At 37.9% G+C, this 13549-nt stretch overlaps 4 protein-coding genes across 6 annotated transcripts in view; 2 read left to right on the forward strand and 2 right to left on the reverse strand.

Moving 5' to 3' along the window:
• The first annotated feature begins 176 nt into the window (after positions 1-176).
• On the forward strand, positions 177-2881 carry LOC132193189 (UDP-glucosyltransferase 2-like). Its single transcript, XM_059613668.1, has 5 exons — positions 177-659; positions 1437-1878; positions 1928-2147; positions 2199-2418; positions 2476-2881. Exons 1-5 carry the CDS (start codon positions 283-285, stop codon positions 2747-2749), a joined length of 1533 nt encoding a protein of 510 aa, XP_059469651.1. The 5' UTR covers positions 177-282; the 3' UTR covers positions 2750-2881.
• On the reverse strand, positions 1944-6228 carry LOC132193188 (uncharacterized). 2 transcript variants are annotated; one of them, XM_059613667.1, is made up of 13 exons: positions 5984-6228; positions 5441-5705; positions 5303-5378; positions 5065-5240; positions 4710-4785; positions 4338-4654; positions 4203-4278; positions 3931-4130; positions 3776-3857; positions 3551-3717; positions 3416-3494; positions 2999-3362; positions 1944-2941 (listed from the first exon to the last, which is right to left on the reverse strand). In XM_059613667.1, exons 2-12 carry the CDS (start codon positions 5685-5687, stop codon positions 3020-3022), a joined length of 1839 nt encoding a protein of 612 aa, XP_059469650.1. In that variant the 5' UTR covers positions 5688-5705; positions 5984-6228; the 3' UTR covers positions 1944-2941; positions 2999-3019. The 2 variants fall into 2 exon arrangements, with proteins under 2 accessions (XP_059469650.1, XP_059469649.1); XM_059613666.1 differs by having other exon boundaries at positions 1946-2941; positions 4191-4278.
• A 99-nt stretch (positions 6229-6327) lies between these two features.
• Positions 6328-13549, forward strand: part of LOC132205689 (N-acetylglucosamine-6-sulfatase-like) — a 33914-nt gene continuing 26692 nt past the window's right edge. The window contains exon 1 of one of the 2 annotated variants that reach the window (XM_059634936.1): positions 6328-6490. The gene's annotated coding sequence lies outside the window, so the exon portion shown is untranslated. The remainder of the gene's footprint in view (positions 6491-13549) is intronic. The other variant, XM_059634935.1, reaches the window with a different exon arrangement.
• LOC132192539 (uncharacterized) lies at positions 7419-13360 on the reverse strand. Its single transcript, XM_059612538.1, has 3 exons — positions 13261-13360; positions 9304-13204; positions 7419-8597 (listed from the first exon to the last, which is right to left on the reverse strand). The coding sequence occupies exons 1-3, from the start codon at positions 13270-13272 to the stop codon at positions 7522-7524; spliced, it is 4989 nt and encodes a 1662-aa protein (XP_059468521.1). The 5' UTR covers positions 13273-13360; the 3' UTR covers positions 7419-7521.

Here is a 13549-nt window from a genome sequence, read left to right on the forward strand (position 1 = left end):
GTTATAATTTTTAAGATTGCCTCAATGAATAAAAATAATCTAGAATAAAAAATGTTTCTCATCAGTCATCAAGTGCGACCTTGGAGAAGATAAATAATCGCATCGTTAGAAAAGTAGTGGGACGTGCGTCAAGTGGCATCGAAATTTTTTGTCTGCACTTTTGTGAATAATGACAGGCAGAAATGATTAAATCCCGCCTCATTCTCCTCTCTCGCGCCTCAAAATTTGGCCCGTGATGCAACTTTTAACTTTTCCTCGCTCAGTTTAATCAGCGAATCCAAGATGCGAACAGAACCTTTTTTGTGCGCGCTGCTTTGCCTTTTCCTAGGCGAATTTACTTCGGGAGCTAAAATTTTAGCAGTCCTGCCGGTGGCGTCGCCGAGTCACGGAATCTGGAATAAGGCCCTGATCGAAGCCCTGGCCGATAAAGGTCACGACCTGACGGTGCTGTCGGCCAACTCGGGAAAGAACAGGCCCAATTTGCGTTACGTCGAAATAGAGAACTCGTTCGAAGGCGCCGACGACATCCCGTTCGCAGATATAGCCGCGTTGAATTCGTTCGGAAATATCGTGTTCGTCTTTGAATGGCTCTACATGACTTGCCAGATGCAGATCAAGGCCAATGGCACCAGAGAAGCCATCCTGGATTCCAAAGAAAGGTCTAAAAATATTAAAATATTTTCTGAGTTTAAGCTTTATTTAAAAAAAAAATTATTTTCATATATATAAAAATCATAAAAATAATTTTTATATGAATAAATTTATATTTTATACTTTTTTAATGATTTTTCTAATACTATTTTTAATAGTTTCTTGATTAAAAAATAATATTTTAAAGCAATTAAAAGATCAGCATAAATTAACTCTTTTGAGTTTGCATAAATGTCAGGCCTGGCCTTCCTGATCCCTTCCTGTTCTTGAATGAGGAGGCTGATGATGGAGCAAAATAATTAAAAAGAGGAAAACAATTAAAGCACCTTTGATAGATTTCAAAGTTTTCCTTAATTTTAAGTTTTACTTCAAATATTTTGAAAAATTAATTCACTATTAATTCAACTAAGATGTGTTGACATTCTTGAATTTGATAGTAAATTGTTCATAAATAAGAATTTTATTGACCTTTGCTGTGTTAAATTTTATTCATAATAAAGATTAATAATTTTTCAAATTTTTATAAAATATAAAAATTTTTAATGATAATAAGTTGAAAAAATAATTAGTAATTTCAAATTATTAACATTATTATACATATTTATTTATAACGTATTAATAAGAACTTTAAACCCTTAAATTTTTCTAAACGCATTGGAATTTTTTTAGCAAAATGATCAAATAACAACAGGCAGCGATAGAAACTTAAATTTATAAAATTTTACTTGCATCAATTAAAAATTAAAAATAATAATAATTATATAAACTCTTGTGTTCTTGGACAGATATGATCTGATAATTTACGAGTCAACCGGCGTCGACTGCTTTTTGGGCACGATGCACAAATTCGCCGGCACGCCGTCCGTGGCGATTTCCGCCTACGGCTTCTCCTGTTTCAACTGCGACCCCACGGGCGTCTGGTGCCCCCCGTCGACCGTCCCCGTCGAGTGGTTCCCCGTGCCCGACGAAATGAGCTTTTGGCAGCGCCTGCACAACTGGGTGCTCGTGCAGACAACCAAACTGACCTTCCACTGGTACCACACGCCCCGACACCAAACCCTGGCCGAGAAGGCGTTCGGCCCTTTGCCGCCGATTCGGAGTTTGGACAAATTTGACCTGTTCCTCTCCAACACCGGCCCGGTCGGCGTTGACCTGGCGAGGCACCTGCCACCAAATGTGAAGGAGGTCGGCTGCGTCCAGTGCAGAAAAGGAAAACCATTGGAAAAAGTAAAAATTTACAAAATTATTAATTTTTTTCATATATAATTTTTTTAAGGACTTGCAAGAATACTTGGACAGTGCAAAAAACGGTTTCATCTTCATGAGTTTCGGCAGCAACGTTAAAAGCAGTCTTCTGCCCAAAGAAAAAATTGACATATTTTTGAAAGTTTTCGGAGAACTCGACATTAAAGTTCTGTGGAAATTTGAGACCGATTTGCCTCAGAAGCCGAAAAACGTCATGATCAAAAAGTGGTTGCCACAGCAAGACATTTTGGGTACAACCTAAATTATTTAAATTATATTTATTAACAAAAATTAAATTCTAGCTCATGAGAATATAAAGCTTTTCATCACACACGGCGGACGTTTGAGTGTTCAAGAGTCGATGTACCACGGCGTGCCAATGTTGGCTGTGCCGTTTTTTGCAGACCAGTACATAAATGGACAAAAAGCTGTGAATAAAGGAGTCGGTCTGAAACTCCACTTGCCCAATTTGACAGCCGAAAATTGGAAAAATTCCATCGAAACTATTTTAAATAATCCAGGGTAAAATTTTTTTAAGGTTTTATAACATTTTCGCCAAAATAATTATCGGTTTTGTAGATTTTCAGAGAGAGCAAAAAGGCTGTCCTTGATTGCAAGTGATGAGCTTGAAAGTCCTCTTGAGAGGGCAGTATTTTGGACCGAGTACGTCATCCGACACAAAGGGGCCAAACACCTTCAGCCAGCCGGTTCGCACCTGAATTGGGTGCAGCTACACTCTTTGGATGTTATATCATTTCTAATGACAATTTTAATTGTCACTGCGACTGTTGCATTGTTAGCGATAAAATTAATTTTAGAATTAAGGAAAAAACAAAAGTTGAAGAAAAAGTGAACAAGAAAATAGAGATAAGATTGTGTTCATATCCAAGATTTATCATCTCAGTTAATGCATTTCATTCAATTAACAAAAAAAAATATATAATTTGTAAGGAATAAAGGCAGAGTGCATATAAGCCTACCTTGAAATTAACGAAGACTTTCATTTTTCTTCTCCAATCTTGAATAAAGAAAGTTTTGCACCATCCTATAAGTGTGAGATATTTTTTTATTAAAAATTTCAAGCAAAATTTTAAATTTCAACCTTTAAATCATGGTAAATTTCTTATTCAAAGTCATCAGAGTGCTCATCTATAGGCTGTTTCTTGCCCTCCGCACTCAGGCAGTAGTCTTGCCCATCTTGGACAACTTCTCCATCATTCTTGTAAACCCTTCTGGTGCGTTTGTCAACACCAGGTCCAAAGTACTCCCAGTAAGGGAAGCGGACGTAAGGATCAAGAGGCGTCTGTGTTCTTTTGTTGGTCAGTCTCTTCACCTTGGACTGAGTGTTCCGAGTAGTGCAGGATTTCAGCTCAACCACGTCGTCTTCTTCCTCTTGTTCTTCAGTATTGACCCCGATGGACTGGAAGCTCTTTTCAGGCTGTGGGCTGGAAATAGGTGCAGCAGACCTGAAATTTCAACATTTGTATTAAATTTACATATTTTATAAAGGAAAAATTACTTTTGAACACAAACTTCTTCTGATACTTTGTCCAGTTCTTGGACAGGTGGATCAGTTTTGTTCTGCGCCGTCTCATTTGCTGTAAAAATAAGAGTTTTGAAGAAAATTTGCATTAATTTATTTAAAACTTTATACTTGACGGAACAACTGCAGACTCGGCAGGAACCTCTTGATCTGGCTCTTTTTGCGATGTTGTTAATATGTTGATGGACTGCAAGTTGTTTGTCTTTTCAGGGAGGGTGGAAACAGCAGGAGCAATTATTGTAGAAGTGGGTTCTCCCCTTCCATTCTCTACAGCAGATCTAAAATTTTATAAGATTTTTGTAAGATATGTAGAAATAAAAAAAATTTTTAGCACACATTTTGTTGGAGAACTTGGTCTTTTTCCCCGGAATAACCTCGTCCAATTTTTCGGCAGCCTTACTTTTCACTTTGCCAGCATCTGTTGAGTTAAGAATAAATTATCTATGTTTAAAACAATTTTTGGTTTATCTATTTTAGTAAAAAGTTTATACCTGGAGGAACTGATGACAATGTGTTAGAAACAACTGCAGGGGTGGACAAAACTCCATCTTGAACTTGTTGTTTTTGTGACTTTGTGTTGATGGACTGGGAGCTGTTTGTCTTCTCGGCCAGAATGGCAGAACTAGAAGCAACTGTTGAATTTGAAGCAGAACTTGATTCTTTCCTTCCATCCTTATCCTTCTCTGCGGACCTAAAATTTAAATATATAAAAATATTGTTGGTATAAAACAGTATAAAATAAATAAATTACTTCTCAACTTGCATTTCTGTGGAGCTTTTCTTTGAGAGTTTGTCAACTTCTTTGGCGGATTTATTTTTGACCTGAGCAGTCTCATTGGCTGAAAAAACAATTTCCAAATTATTTACTTTAATAAAATATTTTATAAAAATTTCATACTTTTAGGAACTGATGACGAAGCATTGGACTCGGCAGATAGTTTTTTTTGTGACGGCTTCTTCGTGCGAGGTGTAGCTTCGTAAAGCATCAAAAGTGAATCCAATTCCTTGTCGAAAGAGCAGTCATCGTTTTCTGTTTTGATAGAAATGCTTTCATCCTCCTCCTGCATTGTGCACTGGATTCCCAATTTGGTTTTGAATGCGTCATATTGGAATTGTTGCTTTCGTGACTTTGTTGGAGCTGATGAGTTGATCATTTCAGGAGGGTTTGTTGAATTTACAACGGTGGGTTCTTTCCTTCCAACCTCCACTGCAGACCTAGAATTTAAAAATTTTCATTCGAATTACACAGACATAAAAAAAAAAAAATTACTTTTCAACGAACAATTCCTTAGACCTTTTGTGGAGTTCTTCGGCAGGTTTAGTTCCGACCTGGACAGTCTCAATTGCTGCAATCATCAAGATAAAAATAATTAAATTAGTACCTTTTGACTACACGCCTTTTACGTAGAATCCGAGACTCGAGATAATGAGAAAAAACCAGTGTAAAAAAGTTAGAAAATTCCTGTTATGATAGTAAATTAATTGAGGGCAAATCCACGTAAAAGGCGTTTAGTCAAAAGTTACTAATTTAATTTAATTATTTCCCGTTTTGAGTGGTTTCTTTTGGTTTTAATTCATGCAAAAATAATTGTTTGCAATTTTTTAATGTTTGAAAAAATGTATACCTGGTGCAGAAGCATTAGAAACTGCAGGGGTGGAAGAAACTCCTTGAACTTGTTTTTGTGACCTTGTCGAGCATGTTTTACTTGACGTGTTGATGGACTGAATGCTGTTTGTATTGTTGGCCTGTGTGGTAAAATTTGAAGCAGTGGGTTTTTTCCTTCCATCTTCCAATGCCAACCTAAAATTTAAAGATTTCTGTATGAAATAAAAGACATATACAAAAATGTCCTCTGAACGCACTTTTCTCCGGAAAGCTTGGCCTTTTTCTTTGGAAGTTTGTCTTCATTGGGAGGTTTCGATTTGACTGTCTTGTTGACTGTAAAAGTAATAAACATGACTTGATATTTTTTAATATTTCTAATAAAAAAACTGGTATACTTGGAGGGATTGACGATGGCACTTTAAAAACACCTTCGGGCTTGGCAGAAACTTGTCCTTGGTCCTGTTTTTGTGACTTCTTCTTGCGTGGTATAGTCTCAGAAGACGTCTGAAGAGCATTTTCCAGTTCATTTTCATAAGAGCAGTCTTCTGTTTTGATAGAAATGCTGTCGTCATCCTCCGCATCAAATTCCACAACGCACTGGACACCCAGTTTAGTTTTGAATGCTTCGTACTGATGATTCATTTTTGTTTTTATCTGTATCTGGAATAAAGAATCAGATTTAAATTACACAACCGAGATCAAGATATAAAAAAAACTGAAGAAACCAAACAAAATATTATAATTGGCTGCGAGAGAATTGAATAAGTATTTTAATTTCTGTGAAATTTTGTCTGTGCGCAAAAAAATCCTTTAAAATAATGCAGAAGCTTTAAAAAATCTCAATAAAATTTAAGTTTTTACTTTAACTTTTAAATTCCACAGCGAAATTAAATATTATAAAGATTGCAAATGCATTTTAAGTACATAATTATACACACCGACGAGATGCAGAATTTATGTAAACTTTTATCAAATGAACTTGACGGCGCGGGCGATTATTGTTGTCCCTTTTCTTCAAGCAGCCTTCAAGGACGAGTGCCTCTAGTCGCAGGTCACAACACGTCCATCTGTGCCCTGTGGTGCTTTAATTTCCTTCCAAAAGAACCAAAAGAAATCACTTTGTCGACATTCGGAGGGGCTTAGGCGCTGTTTTTGTTCTGCTTTCACAGGTGGTGCTTTTTGCTTTTCCTCGCTCCCCTTTGCTCTCTCCATTCCTCCCCTCTTTCCCTTCCACTCTTTTTGTTTAGTTTCGCCTAAAGCTCGCGAAATTCTCTCGTTCATGAAGGTTTTCTCCTTGCTCTTCTTGTTTTCATCTCATTGTCCTGCGCACCGACCTCTGACCTCTGACCTCTGATGTCCTAACATCGTCGCTATTCTGTCTGATTCCGTCCGGTCGGGAAAAATCAGATCATGGATTAACGGAGAAGGACACAATCAAACACAAAGTAAGTGGAATTATTTTGTTTTGTTATTGTTGTGATTTTGCACGATTTTTCTTGATTAAATTTACTATTGCAGAGTATTGTGCATGGCTAATTGAATTTGTTGTGTGATTTTTCGGAATTTTCACTTGAAGCCACCTCAGATTTATTTTTTCATAATTATAAAATTTCACCCTCTTGTTATTAGCTGAATGTTGACTTGAAATAAAGGATGGAGCACAAAAAATACACAATGTGAACTTCAGGGCCAAAATGAAAAGTCAGTACGTCTGTATGTCATAAAGGGAAAATTGAAAAAAAATCAAGGTGTGTGATAATGACAATGGACAATATATCATTTTTCTTATTGCATATTAAATTAATTAAATTTGATATATTTATTTTTATAAGATATATATAACAGAGAATAACTTTCTGAAATTTTAGAAAAGAAGAAAAAATACAATCTGACTGATTAAATTCATATTTTTTTTTATCCAAGCAAATCAATTGGTCGATCTGGTCATGGAGGTACAAAAGTTTTGAATATTACCTCATTTTTCCCCTAGTTTTATATACATTAATTATTTTAATCTTGAGGTCTTGGAACGAATTATACTTGGATAATCTTATTGAAAAGCGCTCATATATTTTATTTTTAAATTTCTGCATGTCTTCCTGGCTATTGGCTTCGATTTTTAATTGAATTTTAAGTAATAACTATTTTTGTACTTGTTATATTATCAATTATAATTGTTTTTTATTTTTTTTTCTTCCTGTTTTTGTAAGTGACGGTGCAACTAATTGAGTAAAATTTTATGAAAAAATTCTTAAAGAATGAAATTAAAGCAGGCTTACAAACTCAAATTAACTGTAGTTAGGTAGGATTAAAAATAATTAAACTACGGTGAAATTATATTCTTCTATATACATAAAAATTTACATTATTTATTATTAATTATTACCCTTTTAGAAAATATAAATAAAAATTACAAAAGTTCATTTGCATTGGAAGAGTTCTTTATAGTTTAGCTCTTTAAAAAATATTTTAATTTTTAATCCATGGATATTTCATTTTCGTCAAGAAAAGAGATTCTATGGCCCGGAGTGTCCGCCGCAGAGGGCCGGAGTATTCGGAAAAAATTCAACATCGAGCTCTTCCGTTTATTCTTCGAAACGCTTTTTTCACTTTTTAATGATCTGCTCGAGCCGAAAATTGCTCGGCGACCGCTGCATCTCTGGATGACCTGGACGATGCCCGTTTTGTGTCCTGCCCTGGCAACGTCCGTCGGCGTTTCGAGGCGGTCGTTGAGCACGTCGGCTCTGGCGTCACTTCTGCAGAGCAGGGCGGCGCAGTAGATGTACAGGTACTTGTCCAGGCCCTCTTCGGCCAGCACGTGGAGGGCCGTGTTGCCGACGGTGCAGGCGGCGTTGACGTCGGCGCCGTTGCGAATCAGCAACTCGATGACGCTGAACTTTGGCGAGAATTTGCAGGCGAAGTGCAGCGGCGTCTTGCCGAAGTGGTCTCTGGCGTTGACGTCCATTTGCTTGTCCACGATGAGGAACTTGAGCAGGTCCAGGATTTCCTGGCCCTCGGTCCTGCTGGCCGCGGTCACCACCGTGTGCAGCAAACTTCGGCCGTAGGTGGTGAGATAATTTATAGATTTGTCTTCGACGAGCAACAAATGTTCCACGGCCTCTTTGTTGAGGAATTTGGCCGCCAGGTGGATGGGCTGCTGTCCGTACTTGTTCCTCATTTGCACAAGTTCCGGGTGATTTTTCAGGATCGTTTTAAAAATGCTCGTGTGACCTTTGACCAGGGCGATGTTGAGCAAATTGAACTGCTCGTCGACGAAAAACAAGTCCATCGAATTGTGGCGCAGGAAGAGTTTGGTGCAGTCGTCCCTGCCACTGGCCACCGCTCGTCGGGCCAATTCGCGGATGTGCAGGCCGTCGACGGCGTCGTCCGTCGACCGCATGATGCACTTCTCGTCGCAATCGGCCAGGTGGACGCTGCGAATTGCAGCAGGCAGGGTGCTGGAGAGAACCTTGCAGTGCGTCAGGGACTGTCTTTCTGGGGAATTCGCTCTGTCGGTTTCGTCATCTATTAGGAAGTGAGAGAAATATTCACCTGGAAAAAAGCGGAAAAGCAATTTTTAATTAAAAGCTCCATATTAATTCATGAAAAAGAAAACTAAATTTTACGAAAATTTGAATCAATTAAATAACTTGATTAATTAATAAATTACCGTGAAAATTTTGAAAAAAAAATCAGACCTATTTCACTAAAAATATCATTTAAAAATCTTAATTAATTATTATTAAACTGAAAATTTTAAAGAAAAAATCTGGTTTATTTAATTTAAAAATTTCTTAATTTATTCATAATTTACTGTGAAGCTTTTGAATAAAAAATCCAGTTTAATTGATTTAAAATATCAGTAAATATCTTAATTTATTTAAAATTTACTGTCAAAATCTTAAAAAAATCTGGTTTACATATTCTTTAAATTTAAACCAATTATGCTTATTTGAATTCATAATTGGCTTTTCCTCGGTGGGTTTTGTGGCTTGTTTTTTGTTTATGAAAAAACAAAATCCTGCTCAACATGTTTGCTTTCTTAAACAATTAACAACGCACAAAACCCATCGATGAATAGCTGACTTTAAATTCAAATGATCACCAAAAATCAACCTGGATCATTAAATTGTGCCACAAAATTAAACAAATTAATTTAAATTTAAAAAATTTAATATATATGGTACATTTTAAAGAAGTTTGGTTCTTTGATTTGATCGATTAAATATTATTTTTTATGAATTTTATTTTCACTCACCCCATCCAATTTCTTTGTAATTCTCCTCCTTGATGAGCTCTTTGAACACTGCCCCAAGCATATTCCGGTCCAGCTTCTGAATGAACTCGAGTTTTTTCTCTTCTCTGTAGCGGATGCTGCGCAAAGCTCCGTAATCCAGCAGTAATTTGACGATTTTCCAATTTGACAAGCTCTGCAAACCGTCGGCCGCTGATGACTCGAAAAACGTGCTGATCAGCGCCAGCAGCGGCGACACCGCCACAGTCTCGGGATGCACGTCGGCGCCCGCCTCAAGCAAGACGCGGACCATGTTTTCGTGTTTTAGCAAAACGGCGACGTGCAGCGGTGTAAAGTTGTACATTCGGCTGAGGATGTTTTTATCGTTCGTGGCCGAGACCGAGTAGAGAAAATCGTCCAGCTCTTCTGTGGGTATGCAAATGTTGGAAAATTCAGCCGAGTCGAGTGCCTCTTTTAGTTTAATTTTCTGCCAAAATTTAGAAAACGCTTCTGCGTTATTGTACCGAACTATATCATGAAAAACAAAGAATCTATTTTCCTTGAGACAAAATTCGCACGAATCGCTCAAAAACTTTTCATTTTCCAGAAGATATTTTGAAAAACGTTGCCTATTTTGAGCTACGGCCTCGATCAAGATTGGCACTTCGCTGGACATGTAAGGTCGATATGCAATTCGGTGCCTGGTATAATGGAAGGACTCATTTGCACCTGCCAGGTAGTTAAAAAGGTCTTGCAAATTGTGCTCCATGATGCAGTTCTGAATTTCCCACCTGATGGTAGAGTTTTCCGCGATCATTTGGATAAACAGTTTTCCATTATTTTTTGGCGTTTTCTCTACTTGAATCATTTCATTCAAATACCTCCAAGTGACGCTAGTGAGTTTTGCCGCCAGCAATTTAACCAGGTAAGCGTAGAAAGGATCTACGCCGGCTGGAATCGAACTTAGGCAGTTTGACAGCCACTCTTTCAAATTTGAGCTTTGCCACTCGTATTGATAAAATCCAAGGGCAATCTTCATGGAATAGGCTACTAGAAATTCAGCTATAGTCCTGTGAAAAAATTCATTTCCACCATCCAGAAGTCCAAGATTTTTAATTCGTGTCAGTTCTCTCTGGTCTTTGATTTGTGCCTCGAGTTCAGGTCTCGATTTGCAAATTCCTTCTGTGCCGTATATTTGTCTTAAAGAGTAGAAGATCAAAATGTTAAAATTGTAGCTGAGACGAATTTCTGTAATGTCCGAGTTTGATATTGTTCGCGATTCAAATCCAACCTTATCAAAGTAGTAAACTGTGAACTTCATTTCTAAATACTTGTCTATTAACTGATAGAACTTGATGAGTGTCACATCCATCTGGTGGGCTTTCATTTCAACCAGCAGACGAAGGGTTAATGGCACGCCTAGAGAATTATCACCAAATTCCTTTGCTGTCAGTTTCAGTCTGTCCATTAATTTTTCAATCGTCTCCGGGCAGCAATGCTCATTTTTTGAAGTCAGTAGTTTTTCCAGGAACAATTTCTGTTGCGGTTCTGTGAAAAGTCCCAAGTCATATTGTTCAAAGTTGGTCAAAATTCCGTCACTTTCAATAACGCGCAACGCATCTCTGCGGGTCGAAAGCCACACTTGCGCAACGGCTTTGTGGCCAACAAAAAAATTAACAAGGCGCTGGCAGTTTTTTCGGGAATTATGGCTCACTTCGTCAAACCCGTCAAAGAGGAAAATGACCCTTCCCTCGAGGTGGCTGGTTGCAAAGTTGAAAAGAGCCGTTTCAAAAAAGTCCATTGTAAAATAGGCCTTGATTATCTCCAGCTCTTTGCCGCTAATTTTTTCAGCGTCGTCCAGAGCGCGGTTTAATAACCGCAAAGTGATCATGAAAACGAACAAGTCTTTGTTGAGTTTTTTCATTTGGTGTCGGAAGTTTGCTAGACAGGCCGTCTTTCCCATTCCTGGATTGGCGGCGATCACCCTCAGCACGTTCCTCTGCAGGCCCAGGGACATGTCGAAGGGACTTCCGGTTTTACTCATCGGTGGGGAGTGAATGTAAAAGTCGTTTGCAAATGCGGAAGCCAGAGTTTCCCACGTTCGTGGAAGAAAAGTTCCCTGTTCAAGTCTTTCCGCCAGTTGGAACAAACCGACCGAATTAGAAAATTTTCCCAAATCCTTCAAAATAATTTGGTATTTTTCTTTTTGCAGACCCACTTTTATTTGAAGCACTTCACTTAAACTCTGCTCGCTAAGCTCATCAATTGAAATGTTATTCAATAAAACTTCCTCCATTTCTCTGGTATCTTCACTGAAATTTTCTATGAAAATGTAGTTGAATTTTTTCAGTCGTTCTTTTTTTAAATCGGTGCTTTCTTCTTTTTTAACCACAACGACGAAAAGCAAGTTTTTAATCAAAAGGAAGCGGCTCCTTACATCACTTTGCGCAAACATCCTCTCGTATGATTCCCTATCCGGGAGAACAATTGCCAGCGAATTTGGTTTTTTATACATCCACGTGTTTCTTATCAGCACGGCCAGCAGTTTCTTATCAAAATCAGACGCGTCACGCAATCGTATGACTTCCTTAATTTTTCCTCGCACATTTTTCACGTGACTCAATGATCCGAGGCAAAGATCGTTCAACACAGAATTTCTAAATTTTAAACCAGAAATTCTCATGAGCTCCAGAGGAATTGCGATGTGCTCTTCAATATGCGTTTTTAAAGTCTCTTCGCAATTTTCTTTCGTCGCCATTTTTCTTATCTTCGGCACAAAAATACTTCTCTGTTCAACTGAGACGTTTGCTGGAAATTTAATCATTTTAAAATGAGATCCGTGGATGTAAAATCGTGGTAGATTTTCGTCTGGAAATTCAATTCCCACGCTGGTCGCGAAGTGTATCAATTGCAAAATGCCCAGTTCCTTTTGAGTGAAGGAAAAGTCAGGCCACATTCGAGGATGGAAATCTTCAAATTGTGTTGTGCGGGTTGCGTCGAACCTCCAAACGCTGCCTGCCGCCTTCCTCAGAAGTGCCATTGTTCCGTTGCTTTGGGCCCAATTAAAAATCCGCAGCGAAACCTCTTGGTTGCTTTCAAATAAATCAATGAAAACCAATATTGAGTGTTTTCCAACACTATTGATTAAAACCGGTTTGTTTGATTTCAGTGCTTTGTCCACGCATATCAAGGTGCCAAAATGAACGCCAATTGTGTTGATAAAATTCGGCGCCATCACGAAATTTGTCACATCCAAGAAGGTGGCTGCCCTTTCGAGGACGTTGTGAATCGGGTTGGTTTTCAGAAGTGTTTTTATCACATTGAATGCTCCTGGAGACTCAAAGGTTTCAACGTGAGGGTGTATTTTTTCAAAATCTTCTTCGCATCTTAAACAAAATTCCAGTCCGTTGCCTTTTTTCAAAAATTTGGCCGTAGCTGCCGTGACCTGAGCCAAAACTCCGCCCATCGAGTGGCCGGTGATGATGAGCTGATATCCCAATTTTTCAGATAAGTTTCTTATTTCCTCGGTAAAAGTGCACGCTTCCTGAAGTTGGTAGCCGGTCTCTCCTTGGAAAAGGATTTTGTAATTTGAGAAAATGTTGCCAACAGACGTCTTGACGGTTCCTCTGTGAGCCAAGATGATCTGACGCCGAAGATTGTTGGCCACAGCTAGCCCACGGTAAGAGTATTTCCCGTTGCAAACTGCTATAATGTTCCATTCTGAGAAAAGATTGCGGTGGTTATGTTGAATGAATTTTACAATTTGGTCAGTAGCACTGTACACGAAATTACAAAAATGGGCTAAAGTTATTGTACTCGGAAACGCACTCGAATCATTTGCTTCTGGGTCAGCCGGAGTGCAGAATTCAAGGTTTTTATACTCGTAGGTCGGTTCCCTCAGCAGTATTTTTTCAGCAAGTTTAACCTGATTATAAAATTATTTGATACTTAAAAGTTTTTATATAAATTTAAAATAATTACCTCTGCTCCCATGGTGTTGATTCACATCTTGTAAAAAAAATACCAATTGAGCAAATTAGTAAAAATATTTTATGAATTCCGTGGTTTGACAACGTCAAAGTCTAACAAAGAACTGACTGAATGAATTTTTTATCTCATTATGCAAACGCAGTCAACTAACCGCAGAGTTGGAAGTATTTCCTCCTGTTTTTATAAAATGCTTTATTTTGCACTTACACATGATATCATAGCTATCTTATCTCCAGCTTAGAATATATTTTATATCATGTAATTTCAATTTAATCAGAAA

This window comes from Neocloeon triangulifer, unplaced genomic scaffold (assembly GCF_031216515.1).
Source record: "Neocloeon triangulifer isolate White Clay Creek 2 clone unplaced genomic scaffold, ASM3121651v1 ptg000003l, whole genome shotgun sequence".
NCBI classification, from domain to species: Eukaryota; Metazoa; Arthropoda; class Insecta; order Ephemeroptera; family Baetidae; genus Neocloeon; species Neocloeon triangulifer.